Consider the following 26092-nt stretch of genomic DNA (forward strand, 5'->3'; position numbering starts at 1 on the left):
TACTCTCTGCAGTTTCAGGCATCTACTGCGGGTCTTGGAACATATACCCCAGGGGAAAGGAGGGACTACTGTACCAAACTAACTGCTATTGTGTTGTTCTTTACTTTTCAACTGAGAATGTTTGGGCAAGAACTGACAGAATGTGAAATAGATATCAAAGTGGAAAAAAGATGTGAAAAAGAAAAGTAGCGCAAATGACAAGGGTTAGAATAACAAATTAAACTAAATTTGTGGGCAAATAATGATGTCATGCAGACAACAGAATAAACAAAGCTAGAATATGAATAAATAATCAGAGCTGTGGATGTCAGACTTCAAAGAGATGAGTATAAGTAGTAGGAACATGTAAAAACAATGAGGCAACGTAAAGTAAGAATAGAGCCTTCCAGGAGACTACAGGCTGAGCAACAGAAAAACAGAGTAACAAATATTAGATTCATAACAAAAAGTACTATCTGAGAAGTAAATAACTTGAATAATCCAAAAACTGTGAACTGGTCCTTCAATAATTTGTAGATGGATATAAAAACTCTTAAGGACATTTCTACTATTCTCTAATAGAGATAACTGTATATTATATACAGACCATCGCAGTTAAAAGAAAAACACTGCTAAGGTTATATATTAAAATAAAAATGATATACCAAATGGTATATAATTTATCACATTAGACAAGATGAGCCAAGAGAAAGCTTTTTTATATGATTGGCTACAATATGATTTGACATTTTCTACTATGAGGAAAACAAAGTGTCACTGAAGTTATTTTTAGTTTTTTAATTTACCTCCTAAATAAATTTACTGAAGTCATTATTCATGGTAGAATGTGTTACAGGTAATGAAAATTTATTTTTACATTTGGAAAGATATTACAATATGTTTTTATTATTAAGATAAACTCAAAGTGTTAATATTAAAATTTTCCATAAAAATATCAAATTTTACATTCCACTTAATATTTGAATTTCTCATTTTTTGGCAAGAGTAAACAAACTTTTTGAAACATAATGCTAACTGCATGTTTGTATCAATAATATTCAACTCCTAATCACCTAATCTAATAGATGGGGATAATATTGCAAATAATGCAAAGTAATACTTGGCTTTAGGGTCCATTTTTATACTTACATTCAAATATGGGTATATGCCATACTACATCACATCAAATAATTAAGCAACACCATAATGACCAGACGCAGGAAATTCTGTAAAGCTCCCAAACTTTCTTGCCCTCTACAATGTACTGCTTAAGTACTCTCCACTTCCCACCCTATGCAGGGGATAAACTCAGTAACTTTCAGGCTGAAATCCTACTGTTCCCTCTTCATCCTCCCCAAATCCTTCCCCCGCATCAAAAAAAAAAAAAAAAAAAAAAAGGAAAACAAAAATGAAACAAAACCCCACTTTCTGTCCCAATCACACCTTCTCTAGGGGAGGAGGCCTTTCTTGGTGGCTGAACCAGGGTTGGGGGAGGGGAGACTGGTTCTGGTTCAAGGAGACTCCAGAGTGCTGCAAGGTTCAAGTCAAAAGGAGGTGAGAGAGTCAGGTCAAACAAACATCAATCAAAATGTTTACTTTCCCCAAACTGGAAAATCACAGTTGACTAAGCACAAATTATTCCAAAGGAAATACAAATGACTAAATTCTCTCATTTCTATCTCATCTACTGCTATATTTATGTACTTGTACTACTAGTGAACTAAGTGAAAAGAAAAATGTGATCCTACATGAATAAAGTTCAGAACTGACTATTACTCAGTTAACAACAGGGATTTCTAGTAAACTTTTTTCACATAGGAGGCTTTTTCTAGGACTGCATCAATAGTAGAAGTCCCACTTAAAATATGTATTCATTAATTCCCTTGAAAGTGACTTTAGTTATCTTTTCCAACATTACCAAAGGTTATCAGTATTCAAGAAAAATAAAATAATGGTGTAAAATATTTTACCTGCATTTGTCACAACAGATCATGTATCCATCATCATGTGTAAAACCACATATGCACCTGGTTACATCAGTACCATAACTTCCATCCTCAGATGTGCTGATTGTAGTAGCACTGGAAGTTTCATCAAAATTAGGAGTGGTAAATATGCCTACTTCGTTTTTGCTAATAAGGACTGATGGAGGAGGGGAAGCCGGAGGTGTTGGAGGAGGACGAGCACCATAATTATGGTCCTGAATAATTAAACACAAATATAGCACAATATTATTTAACTTCAACAATGATATGAACCAAGCAACTTAAATAAAATTCAACCCTTAATTTCAATACTCAAGAGATACGAGATTGGCTCATTCCTTCCTTAATACCATTTAAAAAATGACTTGGTGAAGCCAGATATTAAACCACAGTAGTAAGTGAATATATCTATCTACAAAGTGGGAGTGGTCACATTCACATCCAAATTTCATTCCTTCCCTACCAAATCATAAGATATCTTCACAGTCCTATGGTCACATACATAGCTCCACCTCCAAGATGAAAGAAGGTATTAAGATGTGAGAATAGAAGTGTTAAAAAAAAAAAAAAAAAAAAGGAAAACAGAAAAACACACATCTCAGAAATATGGAGCCTAAAGAATAAAAAAAAAAGACATATTTATCACTATAAAGAATATAATACAGGTTTTTTTAATTTAGTAATTTTTATTCTGGTCCAAGTAGTAAACATCTCTCATAATTCTACCTCCATAGTATCACAAATGTGTTACTATGTAATTACATTTGAATCTAAATGCTGCCTCTTACTAGATATGCAGTATTTAATAAATTAGATAGACTTTCATTTTCTCACCTATGAAATAAAAGATGAAAACTACATCTCATGAAGTTGTTTTTAATGATTAAATAATATATGTCTGACACATAACAAGTGCTCAATAAATGGTAACTATAAAATTTATGATATAATTGAAAAACTAAAAATTAAAAAATTAAAACAAAATTAATTACTATATAATTCAAAACCAATAGTAGGTAGTACAACACAACCTTATCTACATTCTCTTAGGAAGTAAAGAAATATCAAACTATTAACAGCATAAACTGCAAAATAATAAGAGAAGCTCTTCACTTTTATAGAACTTCAATCCCTTAATGGTTAATGAAAAATTAAACACCTAATTATTTTGATAGTATGAAACAACCATGCTTTTTAAACACGCCGTTTTAAGCACAATATCACACGCATCTACTTTCAATATCCAAATTTAAAAATGTTTCTTCAAAGAAATGTTTAACACTTACCGCATAGGGCAAACCAATGTAACTGTGTGAATGATGTGAGCTGCTGGTATATAACTGGTGGGGATAACTGTTGGATTTCTCAACTACCACAGGGCTAGCTTCTACGGATTCTGGTCTGGGGGGAAAAAGTTGCATCAAAGAGAATTCCATTCATTTTTTTCTCTTAATCAATTAAAATGATAAAGTACTTACAGTAAAATATTGGCTATACATATACAATACCTACTTATAGCAGGTGGATGTACTAAAGATATATCCCATCTAGATTATGTGTCACAAGCAAACTTCTGTTTAATTAAGTAAATGTCCCCCTCCAAGTTCAAATATAGTTTCCCTCTCATTAAAAAAAATTACTAGAGGCCAAATATTATTTAATAAACCCTATGGCACTGAGAAAACTAAGCAAAGGGGTGCAAAGAAGTGGTAGAAATAATTTAAGCAAGACTAAACCACACAGAATCTATATGGACCTCAAGTGGAACTGAAGTATGCATTTCAGTGTTCAAAAATATATGCATGTGTTGAGTGTGACCAGATATTAATATAATAGTGTCTTGAAAATGTCAGTAAACTTAACGAATAGGAAGTTTCACAATAAACCAGGATTTATGCCTGAAAAAAACATAAATAGCCACCTGTAAGATGAGTAATTCCGGTCTTAGATGATGGAGACTGACCAACTACTGATACAACATTTGCCCACTGTTGTTGACTTACAAGCTCCCTGGCCTCGCATTTTACATACATCACTTTCCCAACTTCTTTACTGTTACCAATCCTCCTGAGCTCTATTTGGTTAATTCCTATTGATCGACGAGGTTGTGAACCTACATCTGAGGTCAATTCACACAAATTAATCTCTCCCTTGCAAATACTCAATAACATGATTTGTTTCTGTGCCTTTGTTTTACAAAACTATAACATCACTTGAAAAATTTTTCATGACAATCTTTATCCTACCTCCTATTCAAAACTTTCCATTAGAAGTTAGTACTATTTGCACTATTATTTAGTTTAAGAATTTTTAGTGGTTATATTCTGATTCGTCATGAGACTATCAGCATAAAAAACATTTTTTACAGTCAACTGCTTCTTAATATACTGTCATCCCTTCACCAAGTCTCAATTTAGCTCTCAGTGGCTGCTGTTGTAAGCACTGTGGGCCAGAATTAGCAAAAAGAGGAGACATAAACTGAGGTTATCAAATGGTTCTAAAGGAGATTGCAAAGAGTCTCCAATATGTTCTGAATACAGTCATGCTTTGCTTAACGTTGGAAATATATTCTGAGAAATACATCATTAGGTGATTTCACTGTTGTGTGAACGTGACAAGAGTGTACCTTACACAAACCTAGATGGTATAGCCTACTACATACCTAAATGGCATAGCTATTGCTCCTAGGCTACAAACCTATACAGCATGTTATGCACTGAATATTGTAAGTAATTGTAACACAATGCTAAGTATTCTGTATCTAAACATATCTAAACAGAAAATAAGGGCTGGGTGTGGTGGCTCAGCCAATGATCTCAACACTTTGGGAGTCTGAGACAGGAGGGTCACTTAAAGCCTGGAGTTCCGGAATAGCTTGGGCAAGATAGCAAGATTTTCTCTACAGAAATTAAAAATTTAAAAAAAACTAGCCAAGCATGTTGGCACACGTCTGTAGTCCTAGCTACTTAGGAGGCTGAGGTGGGAGAACTGTTTGGGCCTAGAAGTTTGAGGTTACAGTGAGCTATGATCATGTCACTGCACTCTAGCCTGGGCAACAGAATGAGACTCTGTCTCTAAAAAGAGAAAAAAACGGCTGGGCGCGGTGGCTCAAGCCTGTAATCCCAGCACTTTGGGAGGCCGAGACGGGCGGATCACGAGGTCGGGAGATCGAGACCATCCTGGCTGACACGGTGAAACCCCGTCTCTACTAAAAAAAAATACAAAAAACTAGCCAGGTGAGGTGGCGGGCGCCTGTAGTCCCAGCTACTCGGGAGGCTGAGGCAGGAGAATGGCGTGAACCCGGGAGGCGGAGCTTGCAGTGAGCTGAGATCCGGCCACTGCACTCCAGCCTGGGCGACAGAGCGAGACTCCGTCTCAAAAAAAAAAAAAAACCAAGAGAAAAAAACATGTACAGTAAAAAGACAATATAAAAGATAGAAAATGGTACACGTGTAGAGGGCACCTCCAATATAATCTTACGGGACCACCATTGTATTATGTGGTCTGGTGTTGACCGAAACGTTGCTATGTGTGCATGACTGTACCTTGAAAACCAATATTCACCTGTAATCTCGGCACTTTGGGAGGCCGAGGCAGGTGGATCATGAGGTCAGGAGTTCAAGAGCAGCCTGGCCAAGATGGTGAAACCCCATCTCTACTAAAAATACAGTAAGTAGCCAGGGGCAATGGCAGGCACCCGTGATCCCAGCTACTCGGGTGGCTGAGGCAGGAGAATCGCTTGAACCCAGGTGGCAGAAGTTGCAGTGAGCTGAGATCGCACTACTGCACTCCAGCCTGGGGGACAGAGTTGAGACTCTGTCACAAAAAAAAAAAAAAAAAAAAAAAGAAAAGAAAAGAAAATCAATATTCAGCTAATGTCTATGCTGTTACATTAAGAATTCACTTATTCATTATTTTAAAAGAAATGTTTCTTAATTTCAAAATTAATAAATGCTCATTGTAGAAAATCTAAATATAGCAGTAATAAGGAAGGGAAAGCCCATGTCTCCACCCAACTCCCAAACATTCCCATGTTAATACTGCCATGTATCTTTCTCTAAACTTTTCTATGCATCATTATATCTACACAATTTTTGCTTTATAAAATCCGAAAATATACTCTATGTATTCGTGATTTACTTTTTCCATCTTTAAATATCAACATATATACTTAATTCTTGGTAATAACTGCTTATTTCATTATAGGAATATAAATTTATTTAACAATTTCCCCTACTGGTAGATAATGACATTACTTCTATTTTTCACTATTAAAAGTATTACTGCAAATGTACATCCATTTATCTTTTCTGCATAAATGACAGTATTTCTATAACATGAATTCCTGGAGGTACAATTGCTGAACAAAAGGGCAAATGTCCATAAAACTGACAGATACTACCAAACTGCCGTTGATTACAACAGTGACACTTTCTAAATTCTTTAAAAATTACATGGAAGGAAGAAGTGAAGTTTTAGCAATGATTTACAATACTATTATTAAAGCAACATGCAGGAACTGTGGCCAGAGCACAAAGATTCACTCTTAAAAATTTAGATCAAACTCTGCAAAATGTGTTACTAAAAGGTGTGGGCAAAACTTGGATATTTTGGAGTAGCGGCCATAACTTTTGCAGTGCAAAACTAGCATGAATTTCTTTTTCCTTCTTCCCAAATGTAAGGACAGAAGTGTTACATTTCTAAGTGTTATATATACTTCATAATTATTTATAGAAGTGTTTATATAATTATGTATCAAAACATAATCCATGATGCAGTGTTCATCCTATAGAAAAATGAGATTTCACACACACAATTTTGATATCACAGTCAGAGAGTGAAGAGCTTATATAGTGGTTTATATTCATTAATATACTGCTTTGTATGTTCTTTTTTTTTTTAACCTGTCAGCAGAAAGTATGTATATGTTCTAAAATCACTGAATCCAAAAAAGATTTTCTCTTTATCCATGGGAAATTTCCCAAAAGATATTCATTGCATACTCCAAAAATTCAAAATGTTCAAAAATTTTCAAAATGGTCAAAATTAAACTGCAATTACTTTTGCACCAACCTAGTAGCAGGTAATGAAATTATTCCCAATATATAAGCAACAAGGTATGGTCAAAACCACCATAATTTGTAGATGAAGTCACCTTTTCAAAAACTCTGAATTCTGTTTCCAACAAGTAGAATAACCGAAATGCATAAAAGCGGATTCTAACATGCAACTCAGCTCTGTAACTAAAATGGTAAGTATATTCTCTTGTTAATACATAAGCCAATACTTAGGTGCTGACTGCTTCTTTTAGAAATTTCCCAACAGCTAAAAAATGCAGAAGGAATAAATAAATTAGAAAAATAACTACACTGCAACCCTTAAGAGGTTATATATCTAGGCAACAAATAACCATGGATGCTGAAACTCTTAGGTAAAAGGTTGATAGGTAGACAAGATGACAATACCTGAATCTGTTGATCATTATTATTATCATTAGGAGTTAGACAACCAAGCTTTATTTGCCTCTCCTAATGCTATGTGATAGGAAGTACACAGTCCCACCTACAAAATATCATACTGAAAAGAAAAAAAGAAAAAGAGAAAAGGAAAAGAACAGAACTTGAAGCTAATTATATCTCTAAATCCAAGTACCAGTTTATCAGAAATATGGGGGAAGTAGAATATTACATGACACCAGAAGGAGGCAATCAGCCAACTCCAGAATGTTAAAACTTCTATAGGCCAAATTTTCCAGTTTCTTCACCAAGTCTACAGCATAAAGGAAAACAAATTTTAAAAGAGGGATGTTGTTATAGATGAAGAGAGATTCAAGAGACATTTCAAGCAAATGCAGTGTGTGAATTTTGTTTGGATCCCAATTTGAACACATTACAAAAAGATTTTTGAGACGAGTGAGAAAATGTGAAGATGAACTGGATGTTTTATGTTAATTTTGTTATATAATAGTACTGTAACAGAACAAAAAAGTCCTTAACTGTTAGTGATAGATAACTGAATAATACATGGGTGAAATAATACCTGGGTGGAATTGGAAATACTTAAGAGGCTGGGCGCAGTGGCTCATGCTTACAATCACAGCACTTTTGGGGGCAAAAAGGGAGGATCACTTGAGGCCAGAAGTTCATGACCAGTCTGGGCAACACAGCAAGATCCCACCTCTACCAAAAAATGAAAAAATTAGCCGGGCATGGTGGCTCACACCTAAAGTTCTAAGCTTCAGCTACTCAGGAGGCTGAAGTAGAAGGATCACTTGAGACAGGGAAGTTGAGGATGCAGTGAGCTATGATCATACCACTGTCAGCCTAGGTTGACAGAGTGAGGCTCTGTATCAAAACAAGAACAAAAAAACCAACTGAAAGACAGATGAAACAAGATTGGCAAAACTTTGAATACTGCTGAAGCTAAGTAATGGCCACCTGGGATTACTATTCTGTTTTACATACCATCATGTATATATTTGCATTTCCATACTAAAAAGTGGAAATAAAAAAGTTCCTCAAGCATTTTTATCTTACATTTAATATCTCTATACACTGGGTACCAGCAAGAACAGTAGTCTATCGTTTTTCCTCCAACTCACAAAGATGTCCTCGGCATTTCTAAACCCCTATTTGTAGAATATCTCTTAACCCTTACTCCTTAATTTCAACACATTTTTCAAGGTTTATTTCAAGTATTCTTAAAAGAGCCCTTTCTTGACTGCTTCAACTCCCTAATTTTAGTATTCATGAAGCACTTCTTTACTGTATTGTTACTACTTTTCACATTTTTGTGCTCTGCTAACAATCTTCTATCGTGCATCTATTATTTTTTTTTCCCAAACTCTTTCTTAATGAGACATTTTCTCCAGTAGAAAGAATGCCATATTCACTTCTGAACTTGAGGTTTTTTATTTGTCAAGTGGGAATAAGGATATTTGCTTTACCTTCTTCCCAGCAAAATGAAGTTCGAATGATATGAAGGATGGGCAAATACATTTTCTCAACTATAATGCCTTACACAGATACATCACGCTACTTATTTGTTCAGAATTTGTTCTCAAGTACAACTACAAATACTCTGAAGCTCCTTAAAAATTGTTTTATAACTTCAGTTCATAATAATTCAAACTTCCAATAGAGTGATTCTATGTATAAGCTCAACGACACCTGTTTTCAATAAATCACTAATTTTGCTAGAGGAGACAGAACCTATTACCCTAGTAAAAGAAATTTACTACAAATAATATATAGGAAAAACCCAGTAATGCTGGAGGAAGACAATACCCCATGCATATGCAAAAAGACAGGAAAACATGGCAGGTGGAATCTTCAAGTAGTATGTTAAGGTCAGACCTCAGGAATAGTGTTTATTCATGTAAGCAGTCTCTCAAAAGCAAGTAATATCTAAATGCCTGTAATAGATAGAGTCAGATTTTCCTTTGGAGGTTTGGATTTAGAAAAACATCACAATAAACTGTATCTCTCTGTGATCTTATAAACATCTGACACAAATCCGAGTACTTGCACTGAAATCTCATGGCAGCATTTGGTATAAAGTGGTAGTGATCTGGAATGATCCCAAATATACTTAAAATTTTTTTTCTAGCTCCAAATTAAATAGCAATTTTTTTAAAACATCAAAAAGCTCACAGAGACCCCCAGAGACTACATTCATTTAAACCACTTTGACAGCACTGATTAAACAAATATTGAGGGCTTCATGTTCACTAGCGACCATCAGAGACACAAAGATAAGACACTGTCTCTGCCTTCAAGGAACTTACAATAATGTAGTTTTCTTTCAATCAACAAACATTTGAGCACACAGTAAGTACCAGGCAGTGAGATACTGTACCAAATGCTAGAAATAAAAAAATAAAGTGGTCCTTCTTAAGAAACTGACTTACAGGCAAACAAACAAGTGTAACAATAATTACAGTAGTGCCATCAGAGGTATGCACAGGAGCCTTCATAATAGTAGTCACATTTAAGCAAGTTTTAAAGAATGGCAATTTAACAAGTCCATGAAATAGAGAAGGCAAAGAGATGGAGAAAGTACTCCAGACAGAAAGCACACATGCAGTCAAAGCTATCAACATGACACATTTAAGCACATTTCTCTAAGCATGATCTACAGACAACCAGCAGCACAATTACCTGTAGTGCAAGTTGTTACTTTTCACAGCTCTACTTAAATGTAATGAACCAGAATGTTTAAAGATTGGACTTAGAAATCTACATTTCAATAAACATCTTCGATTTTACGTTCACTGAAGTTTAGGAAGAACAGACTGAAGAAGAATTACTAAAATTCAAAACAGTTAAAGGAGTGGAGGATGTGCCAGAGATGAGAATAGACAAGGACTAGTTCAAGAAGAACCCTGCGTATCCAGCTAAGGAATGAATATGATCTCTTATCCTGAAAAACTACACAGAGGGCCAGGCACAACAGCTCACACCTGTAATCCCAGCACTCTGGGATGCCAAGGTAGGAGGATGGCTTCAGGCCAGCAGTTTGAGACCAGCCTGGGAAACATAAAAAGACCGCATCTCTAAAACAACAACAACAAAACAAAAACAAAAAAGAAAAATGGCCAGGCATGGTAGCTCACACCTGTAATCCCAGCACTTTGGGAGGCTGAGGCAGGAGGATCACTTGAGCTCAGGAGTTTGAGTCCAGCCTGGGCAATATAGTGAGACCCCATCTCAAAAAAAAAAAAAAAAACACCACATAAAAAGAAAAACAAAAACTACACAGAGTCACTACTGGTTTCTCTCTCCCAAGCAAGTTAATGATGTAAGTGGAGTAGTGTTATGACAAAATAAAACTAAGAGCTTGAAATGTGAGGCTGGGTAATCTGTAAATAACTCTCCTAGATTCAGTAGGCTCAGCAGAAGCCCTGAAAATGATCAGAGCAGGTAAAAAGTACTACCTCTCCAAGACTCCTTCCATCATCCTCACTCACAAATAGGTACATTTCCTCTGCTCAATCTAATTCTTCACTTTTCTGAAAAGCACTTGGCATTGTGTCTAGTTTCAAAGTGATCCTCCTGAATGTATGGCATCCAGGGTCCAAACTGGTAACTTTTTTATTTAACAAAGAGATATTAAAATATGCAACTTGCGGGCTGGGCGTGGTGGCTCACGCCTGTAATCCTAGCACTTTGGGAGGCCGAGGCGGGTGGATCACCTGAGGTCAGGAGTTCAAGAACAAGCCTGACCAACATGGTGAATCCCCGACTCTACTAAAAATACAAAATTAGGTGGGCATGATGGCGCATGCCTGTAATCCCAGCTACTAGGGAGGCTGAGGCAGGAGAATCGCTTGAACCCGGGAGGCGGAGGCAGCAGTGAGCCAAGATTGCGCCATTGCACTCCAGCCTGGGTGACAAGCAAAACTCCATCTAAAATAAAGGTAGGTAGGTAGGTAGGTAGGTAGGTAGGAAGGAAGGAAGGTAGATATAGATAGATAGATAGATAGATAGATAGATAGATAGATAGATAGATAGATAGATAGACAGACAGACAGACAGACAGACGGACGGACGGATGGATGGATGGATGGATGGATGGATGGATGGATGGATGGATGGATGGATGGACGGACGCACGCACGCACGCATGGACAGACAGACAGAGCAACTTGCTTTTACAACAAATAATTCTCCAATTTTTTCCCTTTTTTTTCCTTGAGTTCCTTCAACTCTCAAGTACAGGGCCAACTACCTTAATGATTTGCCTTCATTTTTTTATGAGTTACAGAACACAGGGTACATTAACCATTGTTAGGTTCATCAGATACAATGACCTGTGAAAATAAAAGACTTTGATGAATCTATCAATTACACTACCAACAAAAGTCATTAATTCTCTTGCCTTTCTTTAAAAAAAAAAAAAAAAAAAAAATTTAGCAGCCTTCCTTCCCTTTTTTTTTTTTGAGACAGAGTCTCACTCTGTCACGCAGGCTGGAGTGCAGTGATGTATCTCGGCTCACTGCAAGCTCCACCTCCCGGGTTCAAGTGATTCTCGTGTCTCGGCCTCCTAATAGCTGGGATTACAAGCATGCACCACCATGCCCAGTAAGTTTTTGTATTTTTAGACCAGGTATTGCCACGTTGGCCAGGTTGGTCTCAAGCCCCCAACCTCAGGTGATGTGCCCACCTTGGTTCGCAAAGTGCTGGGATTACAGGCATGAGCCACCACGCCCGGCCTGTTTTTTTGTTTGTTTTTTTTTTTAGGAGACAAGGTGTTACTCTGTCACCCAAGCTGCAGTGTAGTGGTGTGACCATAGCTCACTATAGCATCAAACTACTGGGCTTGAGTGATCCTCCCACTGCAGCCTCCTGAGTAGATTACAGTCATGAGCCACTATGCCTGGCTAATTTTTTTTAAATTTTTTGTAGACAGCAGGGGTCTCACTATGTTGCCCAGGCTAGTTTCAGAAATCCTGGGCTCAAGCAATCCCCTCACCTTGATCTCTCAAAAGTGTTGGGATTATAGGCATGAGCCACTGGGCCCAGCCAGAATCAGCTTCAAGTGCTTATCTTTGATCTATAGCACATTACTATAAATTCTGAAAAGCAATCTTTACATAGACTTTAGAGTTGAGAGAATAAAATTATTATATATTTTAAGTTCTTAAATTCTTATAACTATAGGATCTGGAAAACTAGATCTTTAATCCTTCATCAATTAAACAGTATGCAAAAAATTTCATAGTAAAAATACTATCACTTAAAAAATACCATTACTTGTTAAAATTCTTTATACTGAAGAATTTTACATCCCTTCTCTTCCTACGTTCTGTCTCAATTTATTACATCATGGTCAGTAAATAACCACTTAGATAACACAGGTATTAATAGTAAATTTCAATCTCCCTCTCATCACTATTTAATTCTGCTAGTTTCCTAATGCCTTTAAAAAATTTCCAGCTTCCCAAAACAGGCATTAACCAGAACTGCTACTTTAAAAAACTTAGCATTCAATATACTGAAATCATGCCAATTTTTAAAGACTATTTATATATGAGGGGCTTTTCATTCAATTACATAGCACCTGACATCTTTCTACAATGAAGAGGCTATAAAATATGTCTAGCTTTAGTTCTATTTCTTCTTAACAACAGAAATATAGTTAGGATATGGGCATTCAATAATCCTTCTTAATATAATAAACTTCAGCGTTAACTATTTGACCTTCAAGCAATATAGGCTGGGTGCAGTGGCTCATGCCTGAAATCTCAGCATTTTGGGAAGCCAAGTTTGGCAGATCACCTGAGGTCGGGAGTTCCAGACCAGTCTGGCCAACATGGTGAAACCCCATCTCTAATAAAAATACAAAAAAAAAAAAAAAAAAATTAGTTGGGCATGGTGGTGCACATCTGTAATCCCAGTTACTTGGGAGGCTGAGGCAGGAGAATCGCTTGAACCTGGGACGCAGAAGTTGCAGTGAGCCAAGATTGTGCCACTGCACTCCAGTCTGGGTGACAGAGTGAGACTCCTTCTCAGAAATAAAAATAAAAAATAAATAAAAATAAAAAATGACCTTCAAGCAATATGGTTCATAACTCAATGCTTACTATATGCCAAACCCTTTGCTAGGCGTTGTAGATACAGTGATAAAACAGGTAAGATGTTTATAGTCATAAAGCTTATGTTTTAGTAAAAATATAAAGCATGGCAGCAACGAAATAAAACAACAGAAGTATTTCAGATATTATTATAGATAATGGAAGAGGCGAGGCCTCACTAGAATGTGATATTTGAGTTTAGCTAATAATTATGCCAAGAACATAAGAGTGATCCAGACAGAGGAAAGCAAGAGTACAAAGTCCGTAAGGCAGAAACAAATGTAAAATATTCAAAAGAACAACAACAAAAAATCAATATGGAAGTAATAGTGGGATAAGAAGAGAATAGTGAGAAGAGATTAGAAAGGAGGGCCTTATGGTCATAAAAAGTTAATATTTTAAGTAACACAGAAAGTCATTGGAAGCTTTTTAAGTGGGAGAATTATATGATCTGGTTTATGCTTCAGAAGAAGTGCAGCAGCTTCTACAGAGAATAAATGACAGAAGGCAAAAGAGAAACATGGAGAGTATTCCACTCCAGTGTTAGTCAAGAGATTACAAACGCCTGGATTAGGACAACAGTAGAAATGGATATAAGTGTACTGATTCAAAATATACTTTTGGCCAGGCATGGCGGTTCATGCCTATAACCCCAGCACTTTGTGAGGCAGAGGAGGGCGGATCACCTGAGGTCAGGAGTTCGAGACCAGCCTGGCCAACACGATGAAATCCTGTTAAAAATATAAAAATTAGCTGGGCATGGTAGTGTGCACCTGTAGTCCCATATACTCTGGAGGCTGAGGCAGGAGAACTGCTTGAACCCAGGAGGCAGAGGTTGCAGTGAACTAATATCGTGCCACTGCACTCCAGCCAGGTGACACAGCAAGACTCCACAAAAATATACTTTGAAGGAGGACACAGTACTGACCAACAAATTAGACGCGGGGGTTAAGGGGAAAGGACCAATCAAGACTGACAGCTTAGGGTTTTCACTTAAGCAACTGGATAGAGATGGAGCCATTTAAAGAAACAGATGATGTGAGGGCAGTGGCTCACACCTGTAATCCCAGCACTTTGGGAGGCCAAGGCAGGCGAAATCACCTGAGGTCGGGAGTTTGAGACCAGCCTGACCAACATGGAGAAACCCTGCCTCTACTAAACATACAAAATTAGCCGGGCATGATGGCGCATGCCTGTAATCCCAGCTACTTGGGAAGCTGAGGCAGGAGAATCGCTTGAACCTGGAAAGCGGAGGTTGCAGTGAGCCAAGATCGCACCATTGCACTTCAGCCCAGACAAGAGTGAAACTCCATCTCAAAAAAAAAAAAAAAAAAAAAAAAAAAAGGAAAGAAAGAAAGAAAGAAAGAAATAGATGAGGACTGGTGCTGTGATTCATCCCTGTAAATCCAGCACTTTGGGAGGCCGAGGCAGGTGGATCACTTGAGGCCAGGAGTTTGAGACCAGCCTGGCCAACATGGTGAAACCCATCTCGACTAAAAATAAAAAAATTAGCCAGGCTTGGTGGCCGTCTGTAATCTCAGCTACTCGGGAGGCTGAGGCAAAAGGTTCACATGAATCCTGAAGGTGGAGATTGCAGTGAGCCAAGATCATGCCACTGCACTCTAGCCTGGGTGACAGAGCAAGACTGTCTCAAAAAAAAAAAAAAAAGAAAAGAAAAGAAAAAGAAAAAGAAAAAAGAAGTAGATGAGCCTAAAAAACAACAACCAAAAGTAGATTTGGGGGCAGAAGAAGATCAAGAATTCTAAGTGAAGCTGTCAATTTGCATATGCAAGTCTAAAGCTTAGGAAGATTATGACTGGAGATAAAAAATTGAGGGTAACCACACATAGAGATTATATTTAAAGCCAGGTAATAACCTAAAAACCAAGTTTTTTAAAAGAAGAGGGGACTGCAGTTGAATCTTAGACATTTAAAGTGCCTGGGCATAACAGAATAAGTCAGGAAAAAATGAGCAATAGTGGTCAGTTAAGTGTGGTACCCAGAAATTCAAAATTAAACCTTTCTAGTAGGAAGAAAGGGAAGGGATGATTATTTACAACAAATCTGAAAAAATGTATATAAATTATACAAGACTACCAATTAGTTTGACAACACAGAAGGTTATAGTAGTGCTGTGCAACCTGATAATGAGTACAAACAGCTTTCTCAAGGAGTTTTGCTATACAGAGGATTAGAGGAATGAAACAATAAAAAAGGGAAATAATTCTGTTATATTTGTATGTGATAGGAATGATCTAATAGCGAAACTGAAGATGCAAGAGACATGGGATGACTGCAGCCAAGAGGGAAGAATGAAGATTTTGAAAAGGTGAGAAGGGATAAGATCCAGAGGGCAAGTGGAGGAACAGGACTAAGCGACATTTTTCTTTTTTCTTTATTTTTTTTTTTTTGAGATGGAGTTTTGCTTGTCGCCCAGGCTGGAGTGCAGTGGCATGATCTCAGCTCACTGCAACCTCCGTCTCCTGGGTTCAAGCAATTCTCCTGCATCTGCCTCCGAGTAGCTGGGATTACAGGCGCCTGCCACCACACCCAGCTAATTTTTTGTATTTTTAGTACAGACGGGGTTTCGTCATGTTCAGCATGCTGGTCTCGAATTCCTGATCTCAGGTGATCCACCCACCTCAGCCTCCCAAAGTGCTGGGATTACAGGTGTGAGCCACTGCGCCTGTCCATTTTTCTGTTTTATAAGAGAAAAAACAGAATTTGAATATAAATACAAAATTTTAGGTTGAAGTTGTGTCCCCAGGACCCATACAGTAGCTGGCATATAACAAGCCCTCAATAAATATTTACTAATTTAGAGCACTGAATTAGAACTTTTTTTTTTTCCTTTTTGAGACAGGGTCTCACTTTGTCACCCAGGCTAGAATGCAGAGGTGCGATCTGGGCTCACTGCAGCCTAGACCTCCCAGGCTCAAGCAATCATCCCACCTCAGCCCAAGTGGCTGGGACTACAGGCACAAGCAACCATACTTGGCTAACTTTGGTATTTTTTTTTTTTTGTACAGATGGGATTTCATCATGTTGCCAAGGCCAGTCTTGAATTCTTGGGCTCAAGCAACCGGCCAGCCTCAGCCTCCCAAAGGAATACAGGTGTGAGCCACCACGCCTGGCCAGCACTTACTTCACTTAAAATCTTAACTTCTTATGGCCCCTAGGCCCTACTCCTCTAATCTTTTCTTAATATTCTTTCCTTGGTCTATTATCCCATGTTTGATATTTTTTCCCTGTTCTTTAGGACAATCTAAATTAGTTCCTGCCTTGGACCTTTTGTACTTGGCTGTTTCCTCTACGTAATTACATTTAAAGAAAGTCATACCATTGAAATAGTACTTGCTTAAGCCAATAAAATCAGAGAAAAACTAGTACTCTTCATTAGAATCGGTACATTATCAAGATTTCTTTGCTCTAAACGAGTGGTAGGCAAACTAGAACCACTGGGCCAAATCCAGCCTGCTTCCTGATTCTGTAGACAAAGTGTTATCGGAACACTGTCATGTCCATTCATTTACACACACAGTCTGCTTTCCAGCCACAAGAGCAGAGTTGAGTAGTTACAACAGAAACCATATCATTGCAAGTCTTAAAGATTTACTCTTTGGCCCTTTACAGGAAAGTTCTGCTGACCCTTGTTCTAAATTTAATTCTAAATTCCAAAATAATTAGGGAAGTAAAAGAGGATTTTCAACAACACACACATACTTTTTAATAATCAGGAACCAAATTAAATTTAAAAATGAGAAAATGTATGGAGAAACTGAGCTAGCTATAAAATCTAGTATTAAATGTCACGTTGACCCAGGTTTTTAAAACTCTATCCCCTTAAATAATCAAACTTTAAATGTCACAATAGGGATTTTTAAAAAACTCAGCATTTAATCCTTCACTGGGCTGAATAAAATTATCATGAGATTTCCTGGTATTAAAAAATGAGGATTTGGGCCATGCACAGGGGCTCATGCCTATAATCTCAGCACTTTGGGAGGCCAAGGCAGACAGATCGCTTGAGCCCATGAGTTCAAGACTAGCCTGGACAACATGGCGAAACCCTGTCTCTACAAAAAAATACAAAATTAGTCAGGTGTGATGGTGTGCACCTGTAGTCCCAGCTACTCGGGGTGCTGTGGTAGGAGGACTGCTTGAGCCTGGGAGGTGGAGGCTTCAGTGACCCATGACCACACTACTGTACTACAGCCTGTGCAACCTTGAGGTCCTTTATTTGAGCCCCTATCCCACCCCCCCAAAAAAGGGATTTCACACAATTATCTACCATAGCTGCTGAAACACAGGGTATTTCCATTTCCTTTTCTTTTTCCTAAGAGCACAGTTATTGTCTTGTGCAAGCTCCTTGGGAATGTCTATGGTAGGAGAAGGGTTAAAAGTGCTCTAAGACCTTCACTTCCATTTTAACCAGAGTTGTTTTCCTTTCATCTGTTTTACATATTTTTTTTGCAGAAGTATTTGAAAAGCACAGGTAGTAATAAATTCAACCGATAACTAACAGCACTGGTTTGTGAGAAAAAGCAAGACATGGATCTAAAATAGACCAAGAATATCACCCTAGTTCTGATACCTTACAATCCATGACTTCAGGGAAGTTAGTTAACCCTTCTGAGCCTTTGTTTTCACATCAGTGGGAAGAACATTGAGCTCACAGTATAAAAATAATGCAGTAACAATGTAAAACATTTACCTGGCACAGCAGCACTCAACAAATTGTAATTCACTCCTTCTTCTCTTACTCTTAAGTTGAACAATACAGAATTACTGATATCAGATCAACTCTGACCTATAAAAATGGCATTCATATAGTTCAACTTAATCCTGCAAAAATCAACTGTGCAGAGGAGAGTTACCAGAGGGTAGAAAGACCTCCTTACAAGGGTGGCCCTTGGCTGGCATTTGGGAATTTAGCTGGTAAACAGTTCCCTATATTGATAAGAAACTTTCCTCAAATGATAAGGGTAGCTTACTCTGCCTACACTGTTTATACAAACAATATGGTTTATGTTGTATACCTATTTTCTTTCTGGGAGTCTGGAATTTTGATACATTCTAGGCAGATGCCTACGTGCCATCCCTCAATAAAAACTTTGGGTACTGAGTCTCCAATGAGCTTCCTTGGTAGATAACATTTCACATGTATTGTCACAATTCACTGCTGAAGAAATTAAATGCATCCTATGTGCCTCAATGGGGAGAAGCCTCATGGAATCTTGCACCTGCTTTCCTCTAGGTTTCACTCCATGTACCTTTTCCCTTTACTGATTTCGCTTTGGATTATTCCGCTGTAATAAATCTTAGCCATGAGTACAACTACATTCTGGATCCTGTGAGTCCTTCCAGCAAATCTTTGAGCCTGGGGATGGTCTTGGGATCACATTTGACACATCAACTTTTAAAATACAACTAACTATTTTAATGGCAATTTTGTTAAACTGTATTGTACATAGTCTTAACTTCTCAGAATATATTACATAAAATTAGATGGCAAGGTAAATTTTGATGTATTTACATGCTATCATAATGTGATACTCTCAAGAGTTAAATTCTATAAACCTACTTTCTCTGACATTAAATGTCCCAAACTGCCAGGGTATTGACTTCTTCTGAGTAGACAAAAACTTTCAGGAATGCAATCTGGCAACATATATCAGTAGCCTTTAAAAAGATCTTGCATTCCATTTGACCTAGTAATTCTAGATCACATTTATTCTAAGTAAATCACTAAAGACATGCACAAAAATTATGCCAGAATGCTGATTTCACTGCAATATTTGGCTCAAACAACTTACATATTCAATAAGAGACTGATTAAAACTTAATTTTGGTACACCTCTAGACTGGAATACCATGAAACCATTCAAACAGGAGTTTGAAGAAAGGAAGAAAAAAAGAAAGCCTTTGCATACTATTAGAATGAGTCTGAATTTAGACTTAAAGGCAACAAGGAACCAGTGATGTAAAAAAACGGGAAAATTAAATGACTTACGTGTTTTTAGAAAAATTATGGTTTATGTGTATTGTTGTCTTAGAGTGAAAAACAGAATGTGTGAATAAAAGGGCTTTTTTGGTGTAAATTTACTAGAGAGGACAAGAGGGAAAGAAGAGAGAATTAGTATATTAGTATAGTACTAATTTTATTAAGTTTGAACTACTCACAGAACATCTAAGTGGTCTAGTAACGCAGAGGGCTATGTGAGTGGAGCCCATGAGAGAATTAGGTAAGGCTGATTTGGAAGTCATGAGCATACAAAAACAGTGAAAGCTATAAAAGTAGACGAAATCTCCAGGACAGTTTACAAAGTAAGGTAGTGCAGATCCCTAGAAAACACAAATACTTCAGAAAAAGAAGAAACATTTAAAAAGGAGATCATGCCATAAAAAGAAAACCAGATGGAAAAAGAGTTCGGCGATTCCTCAAAATGTTAAATGTGGAATTATGTTATGACCTAGCAATTCCACTCCTAGGTATAAAACCAGAAGAATTTAAAACAGGGAGTCAGATACTTGTACACCAACGTTCATAGCAGTATTACTGACAATAGCCAAAAGGTAGGAACAACCCAAAGTGTACATCAAAAGATGAATGGATAAGCAAAATACAGTACATCTAAACAATGGACTACTATTCAGCCATAAAAAGGAATGGAATTTTGGTATATGCTATAACATGGTTGAATCCTGAAAACATTATGCTAAGTAAAATAAGCCAGACATAAGAGAATAAGTATTTTATAATTCCACTTATATGAGGTATCTAGAATAGGCAAATAGAGATAGAAACTAGAATAGAGGCTACGAGGTACAAGGAGAAGCGGGAAACGAGGAGTTATTTAATGAATGCAGAGTTTCTATTTGGGATGATAAAGTTCGAAAACAGTAGTGATGGCTGCACAACACTGTGAATGTACTTACTGCCACCGAATTGTTCACTTAAAAATGGTTAACATGATAAACGTTGTATCTATTTTGCCACAACTTAAACATATATATATATATTTTCACTAAAGCCAAAGGTAAAGAGAGTCAACAGTATCAAATTCTGCTGTGAGATCGGGCAATATAAGAAGACCTGAAAACTAGGCATGGGCCTTAATGTGATGGTAGCATGGTCACAGTAATAACTAAATTATACATAGCAGGTGGAAGAATTAATAAAAGGAAGAACACCATAAGGATTTGGACATCTGAATGGACCTACATTTTAGACCGTGCCCAATTACAGGAATTAGAGGCACAGATAAAATTGACAAAGGGTCAAGACTTAATCCAAATGAGTCACCCAGGCCCTACCTTTGACCCCTTCAGGTGATACTGGGAGCCCGGAGAAGGTGAAATGCTGCTCCTAAGCCTTGGTAAGTAAAGCAGGTAGAACAAATAGTGTGGCAAAGCTGGTTTGCATCTGGCTCCAAGGGAGTATCAGGGTGTGGTTTCCTTTCCCTCAGAGATATCGAAGACTGAAAGTAGCATTCTCCTGGCCTAGAATCGGTGATAATGGATCTTCAGAGGGCAATTCATTGACTCCCCCAACAACACTGTCACAATACTACTGGTAGATCAGCTACTGCGATCTGCCTGGTATGGGACTGAGTGTAGTGGGACTGAATTATTCTTGGAAATAGGGTCACTGCTGCTCCAAACTGATAATCAGGCACTATCCTAGGAGGTATTTTATAGAGCAGATAGTCCAATCTCCAGTTTTACAGACCAGGAGATGACTGATCTAAGTGTCACAAACTCTACATCCAAGTCCTACCTCTACCACTAAAGTCACTATATACCCTTGGGACATGCCACATAACTACTCTGGGGTCTGTGTCCGTATTTGTAAAATAAACTCTGAACTCTTAATTCTAAGTCAACATGGTATTATAATAGCAAAGAAAAAATACCTTAAAGTCCTTAAATTGGTCTAGCATTTTCCCCATCAAACTGCATTGTCCCTACTATCCCTGTGAAATTTACCAGAGTACTATTTATGACTATTGATTATTTACTTAATGAAGCAAACAGCCTATATTACAAAATGGTACTGGATCTTATTTTAGACTAGGGTTACCCAAAGCCTAAATTCTGGTAGTCCTAAATTTATACCACTTTAATTTTCATTACTTCACTAACTTTACAAATATAGAGAACATTTTTGGTCATCACAAGTAGAATTATTTTGTTTTACTTTTTTGAGACAGGGTCTTGCTCTGTTACTAGGCTGAAACACAGTGGTGTGATTATGGCTCACTGCAACCTGGAACTCCTGGGCTCAAGTGATCCTCCCACCTCAGTCTCCCAAGTAGCTGGGACTACAGGCATGCACCACCATGCCAAGCTAATTTTTAAAATTTTTTTATTTTGTAGAGACTGGGTCTCATCATATTACCCAGGCTGGTCTCAAACTGCTGGGCTCAAGCCTCAGACTCCCAAAGTACTGGAATTATAAGCATAAGCCACTGCACTGAGCTGAATTATTTATGTAATATTTCCATTCTTAAAAATGAAAACAGGCTATTTACAAACGTGTTGTAATTCTAAATTAACGTCAAAAACATTAAAGGAAGAATAACCACTACTCTGTTTGCAATAATCTATTTGATATTGCCACATTTTTCTGGAACCACTTTATAAATTTAAAATCTTATTTGTTTTATACCAAAATGTCCTTATTCATTAAAAAATCATCATAAATTATCACCTAAGCCACATCATATATTATTAGTGCAGAAATTTAAGTAAGTTAGAACTGAAAATCTAAAAAGGGAAAAATGCCAATCATTAAATTGAGAGAGGCATTTAGAGAAAAAGAACAGTTTAGAATGATTGAATAAATAAGCTCTAATTCCTCAGAAATTGGACTTAAAGGATGTTCTTCTTCCCAATTAAAAATCTAATTTCTTCTCTGTATAAACTCTCAAACTGTAAATGGGTTTTGATGAGAGGCTCGCACCAGCATCTTAGATCCTAGGTAAAACCTCTAATTTTCCCTTTGAGTGTTAAGACCTCCAATAACATACACCTCAATAATATAACCATAGCCAGTGTATGTTATTGAAGGCATAACATGAATAGGTTATACTAATTGTTATATTAATAGGTGTAAAAAATCTCCATGACTTCTCAATATACTCCTTCAGATTTGTGATCAAAATTTGTCCACTTCTTTTCTCTTTCTTACAATCTATTATTTTTAAATATTTGTATTAAAATACATAAGAAATTTAAAAATAAAGAGCAAATGAAGTTTGGTATGACAATTGTCCTCAGTTCATCACATGTGGCATTTCACTTCATTTTACTCCTCTATTAACTAAATGTTACTCTTCTGACCTACGTGGCAGCATGAATCTGGAGCCAAGCAACTCTGGGTTCAAACTAACTCTACTTTTTATTAATTAGGTGGCCACAGGCAAATATGTTAATCTCCTTGAGCTGCATTTCTTATAAAATGAAAATAATACCTGCCTTTTTGCTGGGATGATTAAGATATTTTATATAAAACATCTTGCTCAAAGTAGGGGAGCTGCTTAACACTGTTACAGAACATTATATGAATACAAGGAGCTCTGTATTACAAGCGAAAAAAATATAAGAAAAAATTGTTTATGATTAAGTATGAAACAAATGAAAAATTCAGCATTACCCTAAGAACAGCTGTAAACATGGCTGGGCACGGTGGTTCATGCCTGTAATCCCAGCACTTTGGGGGGCTAAGGTGGGCAGATCGTTTGAGCCCAGGAGTTTCAGGCCAGCCTGGTCAATGTGGTGAAACACTGTTTCTACTAAAAATACAAAAATTAGCTGGGTGTGGTGGCATGCACCTGTAATCCCGGCTACTTAGGAGGCTAAGACATGAGAATCCCTTGAGCCTGGAGGTTGCAGTGAGCCAAGATTGCCCTACTGCACTCCAGCCTGGATGACAGAGCGAGACTCTGTCACAAAACAAACAACAAAAAAAGAACAGTTGTAAACAATGCAAGGACAGTACTTTAAAGCAGGCTTTTGAATACAAAAACAAAGCCATGCTTAAATGAAAGCACCTCCAATTAGTACAAACAAATCAACACTCACTTTAAAAGCAGCAGAAAAAATAGTTTCTTCATAGTGGATTAAGTGTCAAGAAATCATAAGCAAAAATGTTAAGCACTGAGAGAAAAAAGAACAAGTAAAAAGTTTTTGCAAATATTTCATTATATACAAAATATGCTAGAATCTTCAATTATACAAATTCAAACTAAAAATACCTGAGCACCAGCTGAGTGCAGAGGTTCATGCCTGTAATCCCAACACTTTGGGAGGCCAAGGCGAGTGGATCACCAGGTCAGGAGTTCAAGACCAGCCTAGCCAACATGATGAAACACCATCTCTACTAAAAATACAAAAATTAGCTGCACGTGGTGACACACGCCTGTAATACAGCTACTCAGGAGGCTGAGGTAGGAGAATTGCTTGAACCCTGGTGGCGGAGGCTGCAGTGAGCCGAGATAGAGCCACTGCGTTCCAGCCTGGGTGACACAGCAAAACTCCACCTGGTTGCTGGGGGTGGGGGGAACCCAAGCACCAACAAACTAATGACTCCTGTCAGCAGGTGGCTCTAGTGACACTGGAAACAATATCAAATACTATAGTAAAATACAGTTGGTAAAAAATGTATCAATTCTCAGAAATTTGGAGTCAAAAAAAGTCATGCCAATACTTCAATAATGAATATCAGTGGTAATACTATTTAAAAGGAAAACAAGGTTAGCAATCATGTTCTCAGTGTTTGAGAAAGGTAACCTTTTTTTTTTTTTTTTTTACTTTAAAAAATGGCTAGGAAAGAAGAAATTTAATATTTTCCACTTACAGCTCTTCCTACTTTCTAGCTCCAGAAGGGTTTCCTTTTTTTTTTTTTTTTTGGCTTATGTAACCAATTTAAATACTTACTCTGAACCTGCAGCCATTTCCAAGTATGACGTCTCTGCTGTATCAACCCCCAATGGGATCACTATGCTCATGACGTTCGCCTCTGGTAAATTCGATTACTATGGAGTCCTATGCATTGGTATCCAAAACACTGGGGCATGCCAGCCACAGTGCTCATTGCAAACATCTAAGTGCATCCACAAACCCTGTTTAAAAGAAAAGGAAACAAAAAAGCAAGAGTCACTCTATAACAGTAAGTAAAATAACATGAAGAAAACATTCTTTATTAAAATCTCAATATAAATTGAAATTTGCTTAGAGTCTCTCTCATTAACTTTTCTGGAATTGAGTTACGTGATCATGATCAAAAGAAAAGTTTCTAAATCACAACCTTTCTGAGGGAATGAATTTAGGATGCCACAAGAAGATTACTAAGGCATATTTAGTAAAGAACCAAAAAGTATTCATTTTAAAGGATAAAATGTAATTTCTTACAGTGCCAGTATGCAAAAATAAGTCTTCTTTGTTCAGTGAGTGATCTAACAATATACTAACAAATACTGAGTACTTACTATGGACTAAGCACCATAATCAGCTTTTTACATGGATGGTCTATTTAATCCTCCTAATTCTAAGGTAGGTACCTCCATTTTACCACTGAGGAAAAGAAAACCAAAACAGGCTAATATTGAAAAGCACTGTGTAATTGTCTATTATTGTGTATTTTCATATTATAATAATTAGTAGTCTGGTAGCTCTCCCCCAGCTACACATGGTTTAAAAAAACTTAATCAAGGTTGCTCCATTTAAGAGATGAAACCAGGATTTGAACCAATTCTACTCTACTGTTTGTATCTGTATGTAAGGGAAACTATGTTATTGGTAATAAATTCAATTACTGTACAGTAGTTGTCATTTTCTATAACAGGTAAATCTAGGTATACTGTTGAGGGAGTTCTCTTTTTCTTCCATTAATACTGTTCAGTTATTAAAGAGTTAATACCCCCTAATTCAATTAGTAGAAAAAACTAAGTTTTTTTTTTTTAAATTTACAACAGCAACTAAAAGATACTTAGCTTCGACATCAATTTTTCTAATTTAAATTCACTACATAACAGTGGCTATAGGTATGTTTATAAAATATCTACTCAAAGTCTTTTCAAAAATTATACAGATGAAACTCAGGAACAAAACCAATATAGATAATCCTATAAATTAGAAAACAGCAACAGTCATTATCCTTGTCTCTGTAATGTAATACCTGAAATATTGAAAAGCAGTGTGCAATTGTCTACTATTACATATTTTTATATTATAATAATTTGTAATCTGGTAGCTCTCCTCCAGTTACACATAGTTTAAAAGTTCAAGGCTAGTTTTCTTGGAGAATTCAAACAACTATTAACACGTTATTTACCCACTTTGGTAATATATTCCCCCATAATATATGAACTCAAAATCTGTATAATCTGTGAAACAGGAATTAACCTGGATATTCTCAAATGTTAACTAAATATTATAGGCAGCTATAAGAATTGCTACTTGAAGAAACACTGTTTTTTATGTTAGACTCATAAAAAGTCTTGTATTTTAGGTATATACTATATTTAGTGGTATACTTATTTACCAGAGG

General features: G+C 36.9%; 1 protein-coding gene across 8 annotated transcripts in view; it reads right to left on the reverse strand.

The window, feature by feature from the left end:
- The window catches only part of KMT2E (lysine methyltransferase 2E (inactive)), a 100048-nt gene that overhangs the window by 48317 nt on the left and 25639 nt on the right, over positions 1-26092 (reverse strand). For 5 of the 8 annotated variants that reach the window (XM_050782666.1, XM_050782668.1, XM_050782670.1 and 2 more), the window contains 3 exons: positions 24481-24665; positions 3251-3365; positions 1950-2179 (listed from right to left, as the gene is read on the reverse strand). In XM_050782666.1, the coding sequence (XP_050638623.1) occupies positions 1950-2179; positions 3251-3365; positions 24481-24551 (416 nt within the window). In that variant the 5' untranslated portion in view covers positions 24552-24665. The other 3 variants (XM_050782671.1, XM_050782673.1, XM_050782672.1) reach the window with 3 other exon arrangements.

This window comes from Macaca thibetana, chromosome 3, assembly GCF_024542745.1.
Source record: "Macaca thibetana thibetana isolate TM-01 chromosome 3, ASM2454274v1, whole genome shotgun sequence".
In the NCBI taxonomy this organism is placed as follows: Eukaryota; Metazoa; Chordata; class Mammalia; order Primates; family Cercopithecidae; genus Macaca; species Macaca thibetana.